Below are 16624 nucleotides of genomic sequence, written 5' to 3' on the forward strand. Positions count from 1 at the left end.
AGAGTTGAAGGCCTCTGGGTAAGGGATCCTTGTGCTATAGCCAGATGAGTGATGTGGTACAACATAGTGATAATAAGAAAGCATTCTTGGCAGAAATGAGCTAAGGTGTGCAGCGCCAAACTGAGACTTCCAGGCTGATCTGTTATTTCATGAATACTTTTCTAAAACCCTTGCTTCCACTCTGGAATCCTCGCTACCAAACCATCCCATTGCCTTTCCTGGTTGTCTTAAAGGAATCCAAACAAAATTGATGATGTGATATGCTGAAGAGTACAGCTTGATAGAAACCATCTGCTGTGCTTACTTAAACTTCTCTAGCAATGCTAGAGAGCAGCTATGTCAGTGAAGACGGTGTGCCTTGTGCACTAAGCATGTTCGTGTCCACCATTCCTGTGTCTCCTGTCTACACTGTGATTTTGTGCCAAGGGGGAGAGTGGGGTGGGTGTGGTTGGTGGTGGTATGCTATGTCAACATTATAAACTCAAGTTAGTCTCTCTCTCTCTCTCTCTCTCTCTCTCTCTCTCTCTCTCTCTTCCCTCCATCCTTTTTCTCCCTCTCTTTCCCATGAAAAAACGTCTTGATTATCCAATTTATAGCAGGTTTTTTTTTTTTAACTTTGGTGCTAAGTGGTAAAAACGATGTAAATATACTCCATAACAGGTAATATTTACATTACTTAGAGCAATGATTCTCGTTTCCTTACAGCAGAACGGATCTACTTCCTCACACTAGAACAAGAAGGGGAGGTCAGACCTCAGCAGTTAAACTGGACCTGGACAACAGCTGTCCCCGTACCTACTCAGCCTAAATTATCAGCAAGCAAAGACTCTTAGCAGGAATCCTGACCTAGCGCCTGGGGTGGGTGACTACACTTCCTTAAACTCTGACATTCTTGGTCCTGGTGCAGCCACAAACCCAGAGTCTGAGAATCTGTCTCCCAGCATAAGAATCACATCTCCTTTGGCAGCCTTGGGATGCAGGTGCAGCGTTGACTCTAGAGGAGTCTCTCCTAATAGCCATCGCAGGTGGGGGGAGGGCAGTCCGGACTCCCGCTGGACTGCCAGATGTTTAGTTTCTGGCCTGCTTGGAGCACCGGGAAAAGAACAGAGAGAAAAGGCTCCTTCCTGCTCCCATGAGTCACCTCTGGAAGGATGCTCTTCCCAGCCTGGGATTTGCCCAAAGTGGAGGGGGCGGGAAGGATCAAATTTGCTTTGTTATTGGTAGAAAGGGAGAAGAGTGGAGAGGGAAAGAGGGGAGAAAGAACTGAGATGAGAGAAGACAGGGGAAGGGAAGAGAGAAGAGAAAAGAGAGGAGAGTTGTTTTGCAGCTCAGACTAGCAAAGAGGAGCAACAGGGAGCGGCCGGGGGCCCCGCTCCCATCGGGGCCTCTGAAGCGGCACGCACCGTAATTCCCTTCCCGGATCGGCTGTGCAGATTTCCACAAACAATGACATCACCGGGCGCCAGCGGCGGGTGGCAGCGGGGGGATTTTCCTAGGCGCGCAGCGGTCGGGCGGAGCAAAGCCGCTAGGAGCTGGCGGGGGCGCGGGCTCGCGGCGCCCCCGGGGACCCGGGCAGCCAGCTGGGCAGGGGAGGGCGGGCGCGGACGGGGACGGGGACGGGTTCGGGGCGGCCCGGGGCGGGGCCCTCCGATCCTCTGGCCTCCATTGGCCGCTGGCGGGCGCGCGTCACCCGGGCTGGCACTCGCCTCCAGCCCTCTGGAATTGGAGCTGAGGAGGAGCTGAAAATGCAGATTTAGCATCAAGCATAGACACACACTAGCTCTTTCTCTCGGGTACACACAGCTCCGCACATTCTCACCCCTGCCAGCCAGCCGGGCTGCGCGACTCCACGGCTCCCTAGCTGCTGGTGGACAGCGCACAGATTTGCTGTTTGCCAAGCTTCTCTTCTGCCTCTTTTGCTATACACAGATTTTTTTTTTAAAAAAAAGAAAAACAGAAACAAAAACTACATATCTATTTTTTGTTTGCATCTTCCCTCTTCATCCCCCGCTCTTCCACCCTGCGCGCCTCGCAGCCCCACTTTTCACTCCCAAAGAAGGATGGAGGGCGGTTGTGGATCCCAGTGGAAGGCGGCCGGGCTCCTCTTCTGTGTCATGGTTTTTGCGTCTGCTGAGAGACCCGTCTTCACGAATCATTTTCTTGTGGAGTTGCATAAAGACGGAGAGGAAGAGGCTCGCCAAGTTGCAGCAGAACACGGCTTTGGAGTCCGAAAGGTAAGATTCTTTTTTTTCCATGCATTTCACATGTTGTTTCCAGAGAAGGGACAGCCTTGCGCAATCTCGTTGCAGATTTGCAAGTTTTCTGTCTTTTTTATGCTATGCAGCTATTCTACCATCGGTTCTCAAACACGACATTGCCTCCGGTGATCTTTCATGGGTTATGTAATTAAAATGTCCTTCATCTGTATTAGAAAGGTCAGAGAAATAATTTGTTGGTGTTTGACTTGGTGGGGGCAAAATAAGACCGCACCTTGCAAAGGATGCTGTGCGCCCCGGCTGCTGTCCGAGGTACCAAGTTCTCTAGGCTGCCTAGGGACAGAGGGATAGAGTCCAGAGCAGCTGGGCTTGACGTCGGCTGCTTTGCCAGGGAAGTCTCCCAGCCCCCCACGCCCCGGAGAAAGAATAGTTTCCCACCGACATGGCTCAAAGATCGAGCGTTGCAGTTCACCTCAGTTTCCCGACCCACGCCTAGAGGACTTCTCTCCCAGCGACTTCAGTTTCAGCTTTTTTTCCAGCGGACAAGAGCTTTCTGACTTGGAAACGTGGACGGAGTTCTCTGTCCAAAACGAGTGCTGAACTTGTGCGCTTTGGCCCCTGCTCACGACCTCCCACTCCAGAAGCGCACTCCTGTTTGGAGAGTTCTTAATTTGCTTCTGTAGGACACCACGCTGCCAAGAGAGATGGATTCTGAGGGGGATTCCCCTCCCCGGAAAAGTCGAGGTGTCCTCTCCTGATGTGTGGGCAGCCAGAGTAGTTTTCCCCAAACAGCACGGGGATCCCCATTCCAAGAAGTTGTCCAAGTTGAACTATTTGGATAAGGTGTTGAGCTTTGGGTTCCTCTGGCAACCTCTGGAGAAGTTAGGGTACTCGTCCTGAGTGGGGGGGAACAGGGGAGAAGAATAAATTTGGCGGGGAGCATGTCTGACCTGTTTGTTTTTCCTGCGAAATATCTGTATCCCAGATCTGGAGTGTCCTTAGGGGACCTGGCACCGCTAGGGGAGAGTGAGGATGCAAGGAGAAGGCAGACTGAGGGGACGGAAGGTCAAAGGATGCAGCTTGGTACCCGTGAGCAGTCCCCTCCCTCCTGATCCCACAAGAAAAGAGGCTTGAGAGAGCATTGCGTTCCCTCCCTTGAAGGGCAACACAAACTGGTCTCCCCTGTTAGAACTTCCCATGCCTCTTGCCGGGTTCCCAGCCACTAGGACGGCTCCTTCAGGAGCGCAGGGCTCTCCCGCCTACACTCACCAGTGGCGCTGCGCGTATTCTACCTCAGCTGTATTTGGCAGCGAGTTTCACAGAGGTCCTGGAAGAAGCGCAGGTCTGCGGGTGGCGCGCGGGCGGGTCTCACACACAGAGAACTAGTTGCTCCGGAGAAGAGAAGTGTAGGTGGAACAGGGGAGACCAGGTTCCTGCTGATAGAGCAGTCTGCTGGCCTCCCGAGCCCACGGAGACTGCTTTCAAAAGACATCCAACCCTGAAACAAGGGGACACCCCACTTCACCTCGCTCCTCCCCATCCCCAAAATTGGCAAAATCCAACGTCCTAGCGCCATTGGCTATGAGTGATCATAGTTAGCTGATATCTGACAGTGAGAACTTTCATGTGTCAGAGACCTTGCATTTTTTCCCTTTTGAAAAAAGATACATCTCAGTGTGTGTGTGCGTGTGTGTGTGTGTGTGTGTGTGTGCGCGTGTGTGTGTGTGTGTGTGTGTGTGTGTGTGTGCATGTGTGTGTGTGTGTGTGTAGGTTGGCAGAGGCCAAAGGCATTGAATCCCCCTGGAGCTGGGATTACAGAAGATTGTGAACTGCTCCATGTGAGCACCTGTATGCAACCTTAACTCGAGTTCTCTCTCTAGCCTGCTTGCATACATTCGTATTTAATATCAACAACTGCAAGAATGCTTCTGTTATTAGAAAACCCATGCTAGGTGTTAACAGGGCTTTGGGGCTGGGCTACCCTACATAGGGAGGAGGCAGCAAGATCTTTAATTTTTCAGTACCCATGTGTTAGCCCTTCCCTGACAGACCCTGTCTGCTGCAATGGTTTTCTCTCCTTTTCTATACTCCTTGAAAACACATCCTGAGATCTGATGCTAAAATCTTAATGAAAGGTAGGTATAGCTGAGCCTGATAATGGCTAACCTCATCAATTTTCCATTTTTTTCCCAATGGGAATAAATAACTCAATGAGTACTTAGCAGTTGTGATGGTGAGGTTGAAGCCAGGAAATATACAGACAATCTTATGGTTTATCAGCAATTTGGGTAGACTTTAAACAGAAAGACACATATACTTTGGGGTTGACTATTTCTCCACAATCCATTCTTTCTTGGAGGGGAGGTCACTAATTTTGTATTGTAATATCAAGCTGAAATTCCCCACTATGAAGAACAGGTTTTCAATTTGGTGTCTCTTTTTTCCTCTCCTTATCCTCTCAGATAGTACCTCCTAACCAAATCCTAGACTTTTGCTCTAATACATATTCAAGGGCTAATCTGTATATGACAAGGTACTTCTGCCTGAAGAAGCTTTGTGGTGCAATGCCCAAAGAGCATTCAACCCTCAATGAGCCCTTTTTTTTCTTGTTTGAAGGATCACATGTTGTTTATCCTTCAAGACTTGGACCTAAATCTTGCCTGATGCTATAGCCATAAAGAGCTTCCCTGTCCACAAGGCAGGAACAGCTGCTGCCCTCTGTCCTATCCTCAGCCACTCATGGGAAGTTACGTATTCAGAGCCAACATCCTCTGCATTCTTGGCTTTTTGGCCTTATCTTGTAAACTGCTGTGCTTGACAGCCCTTAGAGAAGGTATTCTTAGGACTCTGTTTCCCAGGCACTATCCTCTCTTGGTCTCTGTGCACTGCTCTACACTTGTTCCAACTTTTTATCCTGTATTTTGCATTTTAAACCCTAAGACATCCTTCTCTGTGGTTGCTCCAAGCCTTAGCAGACCTCCTAATTTCCTCCTGCTCAATGTCAGGTATGAAAGATTCTCAGCAGTTAGTTATTCACACATAGGAAGGGGCATGGATGCAGATGAGAGGGGCCTTCTGTGTTACAGGGTATCTCATCCTAACCTCACAAAATAAGGAGAATCATCAGCATCAATCCTCAGATGAAATTCAAAGCTCTAAGACATTAAGTAACTGCCTTATATTAGCGAAAGAAATAACTCAAATATAAATCCAACTTCACTTGACTTCCAGGAAGCCATCCCTGACGCCAAGAGCTTTGCTTTGGAGGTCCCATTTTGAAAATGTGAAAAAAAGGTTTCTTTCCTTTATTTTTTACCTGTGCTATAATTATCATTTGCTTGCTGTTGAGATATGAACATGTGTCACTGACTACTGTGCACATCTGTATTCCTCTTCAGAAGATCAGAACTAAAAGATTCTTCTCCTTCCTAACCAGGATGCCACATGTTGTACTGGGCATGAAGTCCTGGGAAAGGTTTTCTTCATGATTTAATGATTTCATCACTAGAAGACCAGTAGAAGCAAATATTTATGTTTTCCCCAGGAAAGAGAGTGAAATGCCTGTTTAGTGTTTGTTTTGTTTTTATGTTTTATTTTGACCTGGTCCTCACCTAAAGCCATGTCCATCTGAGATTCTATATACAAATAACTCAGTGGTGACAAAGATGACTTCAGATAGCACCTCCTACTTCTCAGAACACTATTTTTGACTCTTCTGAAATGGAAATGAAACTTATTAAGATAATGAATCCCATAGCACAGTTTCAGCCAATTGTGTGCGAGAACATCAAGCAAAATAAGAAAGGAGGAAAGTTCTTTCAAGAGTTAACATTTTAAACGTTGTTTGACTTTTTTTGTTTTATTATATTTTTGGATTTTTATGGATGGAGAACTAACACTGGGGTGCTTTTGCTGATAACATTGCATGACTACTTTTGTATGTATAAGGATGTTTCAATTCTAAAGGTGATCTACTAGTAATTGTACTAGCAGGTAATAAAAATAAATTTTGGGTCATTGTACTTTGTAGATATATAATTTAACATATGAAAGAATATAGCTTACTATTTTCACAAAATGACTACACTGTAGCACAAGCACTGAAGTCAAGAAACAATTATTATGAGAAACTCCAAGGCTCTCTGCTGTTTCCTGGGTACTTCTGAGTTTGGATAAATAGAAACATCACTTTGGGGGATACCAAAGTCCAGCTGGCACTCCATATCCAGGTGGCTTCATATCTGCAGACTCCACCGTGGGTGGGTGAGAAAACCCAAGGTACATCTGTACCGAACAGATATTTCTTAGCTTGTTGATTCACCAAACAATTTGTTTACTGTTTATACAGCATTTACACTGCATTAGGTGCTATAAGTAAGTAGAGATTATTTATAGTACCTCCAGAAGTATGTGTGTTGACTATATACAATTTTATATATAAGAGATCAAGCATTTGGAATTTAGGTACCAGAGATGCTGGCACAAGCTCCCAGTAGATACTAACAGGCAGCAGTGCATGTATTTGGGTAGACATGGATGTGCCTTCTGTTAGAAATTACTAGAGTCCATGGTTTATGCACACACTTTTGTTTAGGAAGTAGCACTAGATTTCTATTGCAATATGTCCAGGTGAGTTTTTATTGCCAACTTGACACAAATAAGAGTCACCTGGCAAGAATAAGTTTCAAATGATGAAACGTCCAAGATGAGATAGGCCTATGGCCAGTTCTGTTGGGAATTGTCTTAATGTTTGATTGATGTGGGAAGGCCCAACCCACAATGGAAGGTGCCATCCCCCAAGGTATTTCAAAATTGTATAAGAAAACTTGCTGAGCATGAGCCGAGGAGCCAATAAGTAGTGTTTCTTCATGAGTTTTACTCCAGTTCCTGCTTGAGCTCCTTCCTTAAAGTCCCTGAATGGTGGGTGGGCTGTGATCTGGAATTGTAGGCAAAATTAACCATTGCCTTCCTTTGGTGCTGGTGTTTATCACAGCAACAGAAATCAATCTAAAACACTGTGTAACAAATCTCTATAATGTGCAGCCTGTAGAACTGCATTTTGTATGGTAGGTTTTAGTAGATAGAGTCCTTTGCTGAAGTCTTCAAAAGATAAAATGAAAGCTCTCACCTAGAAGCATGATCAATGAATAAATTGCTTCCATGTACACCCAGATTTTCAGAAGCATCTTCTTCCCGTGGATATAGACCTGGAATCTTTGTTTCCTCACTGGATGCTGCTTGGAGCAAGGCTATGTATGCTCCTAGAGGCCAATTCACTTACTCACAGTAGTGTCCCTCCACAGGCCTTCACATACTGTGCCATTCAAATATCTTGTGCTCTGTCCCTTTCTTAGATCAATTTGATTATCTCAGGCACACCATGATAATTTCTCTTCTGATTTTTTTTTCTGAAAACCAACTGTTTTGGTAGCCTACATGTTTGATTATTACCTCCAAATTCTTGTAATCTAATCACAGAAGTAAAATCCAACTATTTATAGTCCTACCCCATATTGCCTTGCTCAAGAGAGGAGATTATAAAGGCTATCAGCAGTAGGAAACAGATGTCTTGAAGTACATTTAGAACTTTTCCTACAACAGACAAGCAGTCACAAAGTCTCTCAAAGCAATTATGACATTTTACATTCCCACCAGCAGTGCGAGGGGCTCCAGTTACTTCACTCCCTCACCAGCCTTTGATATCTCACACCTCTTTACTCTCAACCACTCTGGTGAGTATGTGGTCATACCACATTTCAATTTCCACTGCAGCTTTACCTGATGAGCACCTAAAATGAAATATCTCATAACATGTTATGATTTGAATACTATTTTATTCAACATTTATTCATAACTGCTCAGAGGCTAAGAATGAGAGACTGAGTGTTCAGCCCTAAATGAGACATCTATTTTAACCCAACCACCACCAAGGCTCAAGGAACATCATGGAAGGAGGTAGGGAGAATGTAAGAAACAAATGATGGAAAGCAGCACTGTGAAATTTTGTCATAATCCTGAACTCATAACAGTTGAGATTACTTGTATGAGACCTATACGAGATCAAGCCAGCCTAAGTTTGATCACAGACCTGGTAGATAATCTCCAGGCCTCTATTCCTTAACAAAGGAGCTATTGTCTCTGGACTGGCAGTTTGTGGGCTTGGGAGAATCATTCCTTTTTGAAAATGTAACCTCTGGTAGGTTTCCTACTCACCAATGAATGGCCACACACACATGCACATATAGATAGCACTAACTAGATTAAATGATTTATCACAAACAAATAAAAAATCAGTAAGAATGGGAGGGGACTTGTTGTGGGGGACATTCATAGAGTTGGAAGAGGAGAAATGAAAGGTAGATATCATCATATCTCATTGTATACATGTATAGTATTTGTAAAAATTAAAGATATTATTCAAAATATTATTGTTGCAAAAACTATTATACTATGTGTGGGATCTGAGCATTAAACATCTTTTATTGGTAGTTGCAAGAACCAGACAGTGGCATAGTAGCACCCTTTTACACAAAGAAGCAGTCATGTAGTGAACTTTTGCAAGACTTACATTAGCCCAATGAAGAAATCCATCTGTGGACTATCAGAAATGTCCATGAAATGTCCCAGATCCAAGATATCCATGAAGTTGGTTAATCATAGACCATGGTAATTGTTGCAGCTGCATATCCTGGCTTCCTTAGAAATTTTGACTGGCTAGCTGCCTTACAGAGGAGAATTATTTCTATGAGGTAGCTAACCCAGGCCATTGGAGACCCAGTTTACAGAAAGATACCTAGAGGATCAGCTAAAACCTTAATTTTATCAAACTCACTCCCACCTTTCTTTGAGCTTCAGTAAATGTACTTCTCTCAGTGTGTGCTGTAGACAAATGTCAGCATGTAGCATTTCTAACCCATCTGGTGTAAGCAGAAATAATATATCCTTGTTTCATGCCTGATGCATTAAAAAAAAATCCCTACCAAATGATTCCTCGTGTTCTTTTTCTACTGGTGCTGAATGATGTTGAGAAGAGCAACTTTGAAAGCCAAATCATGAGAGTAACATAGTCACAAAATGGAAGGAGTTCAGATTTATGATTGCTGACCCAGAAGATTTTCCATGAGTGAGAAACTAAATGTTAGGGTAGAGTGCTGAGATTTGGAAGCTTATCTTTAGAGCAGTCAGCACTACCCAGACAAATATCAGTGTTTCCAAGGCTAATATGCTATCAATAAGTATCCCCCTTTTACATTGCCAGACTCAGTCTATAACCTTACAACTAAACCAAGCCAAATCACAACAAAAAAATAATCTCTCAAAGCCTTTCAGAGCTTATGTACTGTGTCTTTATCTCATGTTGTCAATGACCTCTCTAAAATTTTTTAATTTGTTTTCTCTAGAAAGAACATAAAACTCTTTCAAAGCTCTGTGCTCCCACTGCAGCCAATAAAGCTACTCATAATAGATGCTTAATGGGTTCTTCTTCAGTGACAAAACTCTTGGACCACAAGGTGATAATTTGGCCATAAGCACAAAAAGAATGTACTGGAAGAAGTGTGGTTTCAAAAACTACCCATATAGGATCCTTTTCTCTGTAAGAAAGAGTTCAGCCAGGAAGTAAAAGCAGTTGACAACCATCAAGTGAGCCATTTGGCACACTTCTGTTTCCCCACATTTCCCAACTTAGGAATTAACTGGAGTGAAATGGAGGACATCTTTGCACAGACAAAAAATAAAGTCTGTGATTAAAGTATGATTTGAACACAGAAGGGGAGAGGGTGGTGCTTCTTTTCTTAACTGAATGAAACTAGAAATCTAGATCTATTTCAGGGCCTCTTGAGGCTGTAGATCAGACTGTACAACACAGTGATGACTGAGACTACGGATGAGTTTGCTTCAATTCTACTTTCAGCCATAGCGTCTCAAAAAGCCAGGTTTTACTCAAAAAGAGGGGAGGGGTAAACTTTTTCTCCTGTTTCTTCTCACATTGGCAGTCAGATTGATTATTTTTCCATCTAACTAGCTGTGACAGAAAATAAAAGGACATTATAGTTTACTTCCTTTGTTGAAGTGTGTTGGTTGTAAATCCTGTTTAGTGATTTACGAGATCACAAATGGGTAAGGAGTCAAGAAAGCACAACTGAGGGAATGCTGCTATTCTGATGGGTATGAACAGATGAAACTAATATAGAAAAATAATGGCATTGATTTGGCAGATTGCTCCAGAGATTTTAATCCTGAAGCTAATTTGACTACAACGTTTTAAGGATGTGATGTGGTGAAATTGTCTCATGAGCATAGCCAAGTGCAACAAGCCCTCACACTGTGTTTGAAATAGTGGCACAAAATCTGACATGGACTGAAACAAAACTGAGGGCTTCACACAGTATTGATGGTAGCTTGACAAGGACAGAGGGAGACGAGCAAGATCCAAGCCACTCTTCCTTTACAACTCTAACACTGACATTAAATTCCATACTCATCCATTTATTTTCCTAATTTCATTATCCTCTAAAGTACCAAGTAAAATGAGGAGAAGCACATTATCCTAAGTATTGTTACTCAGAGATAGCCATCAGCAACATTTCAATGCAGATTTCTTTACATGAATATGTAAGAGAAAAATCAGCCAACTACTTACAGAAGTGGACTCACATCATACATGCTGTCTTTATATTTCCAATCCTCTGATTCAACCATTACAGACTTTAACAAAAGAGGAGTGTGACTAGAAAAACTAAACTTACTATGCTTCAAGTACATTTGCCATATAGAAGGTATTTTCTAACATATGTCCCTGAATTTAAGAAAAATACTACATGTACAATTTATGTTTGTCATTACATGACTAATATGTAAATATCTATTTAATTACATGTTTAATTATTTAATTGTGTATTTCAAATTGTAATGAGTCTAGGTCTCAGTGATTTGCAAAATGGGAAAATTAGAATCCAAGGAGCTCCCCTTACATTACTGCTTATACTGATCAGTTTGTTAGATTGTCACTTCTGTATCATGTCATATATACATGTTAACTTTCTACCAAAGCCATGATGCATAGTATTTTTTAATTCTATCTGAAATTAGTAGTGTGTCTGAAATATACTACTAATCATTTTGCCAGACTTCAAGCCCAGATTACTCATTCTCATTAAATTTCTCAGTGTTGAAAAGCAAAAAGGGAAGCCTAAGCAGAAAGAGAAAACTGTCCTCGATTAGAGATTAAAGGGTTAAAGGGGGAAAGATGGACAATGATGTTCTATTTGTTAAGCAATTGATAACCATCAAGTGAGCCATTGGCACATTTCCATTTCCTTAGAATTCCCAACTTAGGAATTAACAGTTGTAAAATGGAGGAGAACTTAACACAGAAAAAAAAATGGTCTGAGTGAAAGCAAGATCAAATACTTGCAGAGGAAGGTGTGGTAATGATTTGGCTATTGTTTGAATATGAGATGTCCCCAACACATTTGTGTTTTGAGCACTTGGTCCCTAGATGGAAGCCCTGTTTTGAGAGGCTGTAGAACCCTCAGGACATGGTGTCTAATTAGTGGATGTGAGGCACTGGGTGGGCCTTAGGTGATTTTAACTCATTCTGGCTTCTGTTCTCTGAATCTCCATTCACCACAAACAGGTGCTTCATGTTCCTTCATGTCCATTATAGACAGAGACTCTCCTGTTGCCAATGGACTGTACAGGTACTTTGACACAGCAACAAGAAAGATAACCAATACGAACATCAGTTTAGGGGTTGTAATTATTTCAAAGTATCAGAAGTCAAAGTCAACCTTTAGACCAAGGGAAGAGAGGGTGGGACTAGAAAGGAGTCAGAATTTTGGACACTGCTGTTGGCAATTGGAGAGAGCCCTGGCACAAGATGATTTGTGGGCAGTGCTGGGACACAGCAGTTACCTGAGGAGAAAAATTTAGAATAACTCCATAGAGTCATTTTCTGAGGAAACGTCCAGATTGGTATGGTGAAAAAGAAGTGTTGACATCGGAATAACCAGAGCTCTCTGGTATTGCACAGCAGACCTCAATGTTTTGTCCTGTCTGTGCAACTGTCTGAAACAAGTTCACTTACACATTTACTGATGGCTGATAGTTTCTCCAGCCTGGGAGTGGCATGTTCTCAGTGTATGCAAAGATGAGCCATTGATATGCATTATGAGCAGGAGCCTTGAAAAGGCGGGTTAGATATGAGAGGTCAAAGCAAGTGGGGGTACTAAATGCTAGCAATTCCTTCAAGAGGGTGGTGAAGGTAGAGAGGAGGCAGCATGATTTGCTGTCATTAGAATGACTCTTATGAACAATGATTTCTAAATACTTGTCACACCATTGGCAGATTGCTATTCCACCAAAATATTGTGACATTCCTCACTAATTGAGTCTGCATTATTCTAGCTGGTTTATCCAGAGTCATTTACATTTTCACAAATAATAACGGCAATTATAGAATTACAGCCTGTTGAAGCAGGAAGAGATATTTTTCAGAAAAATATTGGTTTTACCCATCATTTTACACATGATGAAAAGGAGATGAAATATGATATTTATGTTGTCTTATTTGTTTGTTTGCTGGTTTATTTTTCAGGGGGTTTTCAATTCTTTGTACCTCTTTGGATTTTTCATTTTGTTTACTTTGTTGTGTTGGGTTTTTTTATTTGGTTTCGAGGTAAGAATTCCCTATATAGTCCAGGCTGGCTATTCACTATGTACTGCAAAGTACCCTCAAACTGACAATAATCCTCCCAAGCCTTGGACTCCCAAGTACTGAAGTTCCAGCCATGAGCTACCAAGCCTAGTGCATTAGTTGTGCAATTGAGGACTTGTATGGTGGTTTGAATAAGAATGTCCCCCATAGAGTCCTATGTTTGAATATTTAATCCCCAGTGGAACTCTTTGGGAAGGATTAGGAGGTATGGCCTTATTGAGCAATTATGTCAGTGGGAAGGGTAGGCTTCTAAAATTTGAAAAGATTTGAATCCTTGCCAGTGTGTTCACCAGCTCCTCCTTGTGGATCTAAATGTTATCTCTCAGTTGTTCTTGCCACCAAACCTTCACTCCAGCATCATGGACTCTAATCCTCTGAAACTGTAAGCTCAATTAAAGCTTTATTTTCTATGTTACCTTGGTCACACAGTGACCACAGGGATAGAACATTTACTAACACAATGTTCAATGAACACTGAGTCCTATTGCTTATTAGTTGTGCTTTGGAATTACTGAACCAGTGTTTCCGGATTAAGGGAGACATCAAACTAAACCAAGTGATATTCCTGAGAGTTGTTGGCCCCAAAAGTTACTAGGCATTTCAATTGATTGAGCTGAGCATATCAGTTCACTTCAGACTCTCCTGATCTGCATCTCATGATTTTACTCCTGAAATTTTTATAAATTATAGCTTTCTAAACAAACTTGTTCATAGATTAAGGGATTCCAGCAACAGTTGTTGGATTTACCTTTGGTGAAAGACAGCATAAGAATCTATTCTTCTCTAAGTACACTCTTGGTGAGTGTATTAATTACTGTCTCCACTTCAGTGTTAAAATATCATGACCCAAAGTAACTAATAAGAAGAAAGGTTTATTTGAACCTACAGTTCTAGAGTCCGTCATTATTGTAGCAGGCAGGTATGGTGGCTAGAAAAGGATACTAAGAACTCACATCCTTTACTGTAAATACAAAACAAAAAAGCAACTGGAAATTATGTGAGCTTTTATACTCTCAAAGCACAATACAACTCCTCCAAAAGGCAATGCCTCCTAATCCTTCTCAAACAGTTCTCCCAACTGGGGACCAAATACTAAAGCATATGAACCTATTGGAAACATTCTCATCCAAACCATAGTAACACAGTACAGTACATTTAGTAAGCACTCAATAAATATTAAAATAAATGATGAAATAGACCTAAAATCATTGCTATTTGATGCTCTCTGTCGAACAGGTATGATGAGATCCTGCAATAAAATGTGAGGACTGAGTTCAGCTCCCACAACTATGTAGAAAGGCTGTATGTGGTTGTGTGTGCCTGCAAGTGAAGTCCTGGAAAACAGATACAGTCAGATCCCCAGGCTCAGCTATAGCCAGTCTAGCTAACTTAAGACTCTATCTCAAGACATAAAGTAGAGAATGATAAGAGAAGATAGTTGAAACTATCTCTGCCTTCCACACATGCAAATACAAATAAGGCAACGTGTGTGTATACGTTCATTCATAAAAAAAAAAATTTAAAAGAAAACTAAGCATATGAGAAATGGTAATCATACTACCCTATTTTGTACCTGTGTTAAATAAATTATTTCCTATTGATTAATTGCTCTTAATAGCTTACCATTCTATGACTTAATTGTTGATTAAAAACTTAGTAACAAAGGAGGGAAAAAAGTGATCCGCGAATATTTTCTTTTTTAGAGTGCTCTTGGCACTAAAGGAAAACACAGCTTCACTAGATTGCAGCCATTATCTTTCATTGTGGTAGAAGTTCAAACTCAAGAAGGTGGTTGACCTTCAAAATATCAATTCTAGTTTATTTCTGATAACTATATTCCATGCACTTTCGGTCAAAACTAAAAAGGGAAACAAGAAAGATCTGGCAGAGTTTTAAAACATGGAGAAAAGATGGGAAACAAACCATCTGTGATCCTTTGAAGCACTATCCTTCTTTTGTTGGTTTTGTTTACCTCAAAGTTCATGTTTCAGTGATCTAAGAGCAGCACTTTGTGATGAGAGGAAGGACAAGATGAAGAGGAGGAAGAATGGGATGAAGAAAAGGGAATGCATGAAGAACAAAGAAAGGATGGAGAGGAAGGATAGGCTCAAGCTGAAAGATACCTAGGATGGTTGCATCTTCAGGTCACTTTGGCATGAGCCTTAATTTGAAGCCAGCAGTGGAGGCCAGAAATAAACCACCCTAGGCAAGGAACTGGGGGGAGGGAGAAGGAAATGCCCAAATAATGATTATGGGACAAAGTAAACAGTTAGCAACAAAGTAAACAGGAACCACAGTCACATCAGGGAAGAAGATAGAGTGTTCAGTTCATGGGATACGTGTACTGAGTACATCCAGAAGCAAGTGTGATGTGGGGCACTGAAACATACACTTTGAAACAATCAAAACAAAACAAACAAAAACTATCATTTCCTTGGATCTACCAAAGGCTCTAAAAATATGGAAAAGGATTAAAGCCCACTATACAGTTCTTGAACCTTTACTTATATCACAGTTACTAAGTCTCATTGCCAAGCAAACCTCATAGTTGTGTTTAGAGTCAGTATGGGAGGAAACTAACTCAGGATTTAGGGAGACATGAACAAGATGAGGATAATTACTATGGAATTCTCCTCCAGGGCCATCTTATACTCACACTTATCTCTGAATTATTCCATTAAAAAGTGGGAAAGCTTCCACTTTTAACCAGCAGTACCATTTCTCTTTGGTTGGGGATTACTCTTGGAGAACATCAAATCTGTAGCCCTTTTTTTCTAGGCCCATGTGGATGAATCATAAACACAAGGGAACACCCACAGGCAGAGAGGTGCATGAACAGCACTGGCATGTACAGGTACTGTTTTCATGATGAAGGAATGGAAGCAGGGTATCTATATCAGCTGATACAGAGAGCACATAAAGCTAGACAAAAAAAACATAGGGCCTGGCTTTACAGAATCCCAAAGAGAAGTTCTTTTCTAAGCAAGTAAGGCGCTGTGAGTCTCTATGTGAGGCAATGAAAGACTTCATGAACCAGGCAATGTTGAGATCATGTGGCTTATGTGACTTTTGTAATTTGAACAGATTAAAATGAAAGGAAAGTTATAGAAGAGATTACAGGATGTGTAAGAAAGTGCCCAAGGGTCTTAGAGAGGCTTCAAGTAGTATTTTTGAAAGAAGTGGGCCAGAACCAAGTCATGAAAAGTTTCCCACCACAAGCTGAGGAGTTTGCATTTCACACTTAGAGAAAGGTCAGCCTTCTATGATACTTAGCTTACCAAAGTGGCCACTTACAGGAAACCCTAGGATAATTGATGAGTTAATAGGGGGTAGGGGGAACTATATCTCAGCCTGTTCCATTTGTCCTACAGAATCACTCACATCTCAGCAGCAGACAGCACTTCCCTTTTAATAGATGAGTTACTAGAAAACTAGGTTATGTATCTTTCATCCCATTGCCACTGGCTGATGACATCAATGATGCTAATGGTTTGATTAATTACTGTCCTCAAGTCTCAATGAATAGCTGTAGAAAACAGCCAGTTATACCTATAAAGTTTAATCCAGCTAAGAACAAAATACACGTAAGTACCTTTTAGAAGACAGATTATCATATAGAAGCACATTTTTTTTTTTTGATATTTTCTTTATTTACATGTAAATTTCTCCATTCCCGGTTTCCCCTCCAAAA

The 16624-nt window shown here is 41.8% G+C and overlaps 1 protein-coding gene across 2 annotated transcripts in view; it reads left to right on the top strand.

Annotated features, from left to right (window-relative positions):
* Window positions 1-1256: 1256 nt before the first annotated feature.
* Window positions 1257-16624, top strand: part of Pcsk2 (proprotein convertase subtilisin/kexin type 2) — a 268460-nt gene continuing 253092 nt past the window's right edge. For both annotated transcript variants that reach the window (XM_031372085.1, XM_031372086.1), the window contains exon 1: window positions 1257-2234. In XM_031372085.1, coding sequence (XP_031227945.1) covers window positions 2061-2234 — 174 coding nt within the window. In that variant the 5' untranslated portion in view covers window positions 1257-2060. The remainder of the gene's footprint in view (window positions 2235-16624) is intronic.

The sequence above is a fragment of the Mastomys coucha genome, unplaced genomic scaffold (assembly GCF_008632895.1).
Source record: "Mastomys coucha isolate ucsf_1 unplaced genomic scaffold, UCSF_Mcou_1 pScaffold15, whole genome shotgun sequence".
Taxonomy (NCBI): Eukaryota; Metazoa; Chordata; class Mammalia; order Rodentia; family Muridae; genus Mastomys; species Mastomys coucha.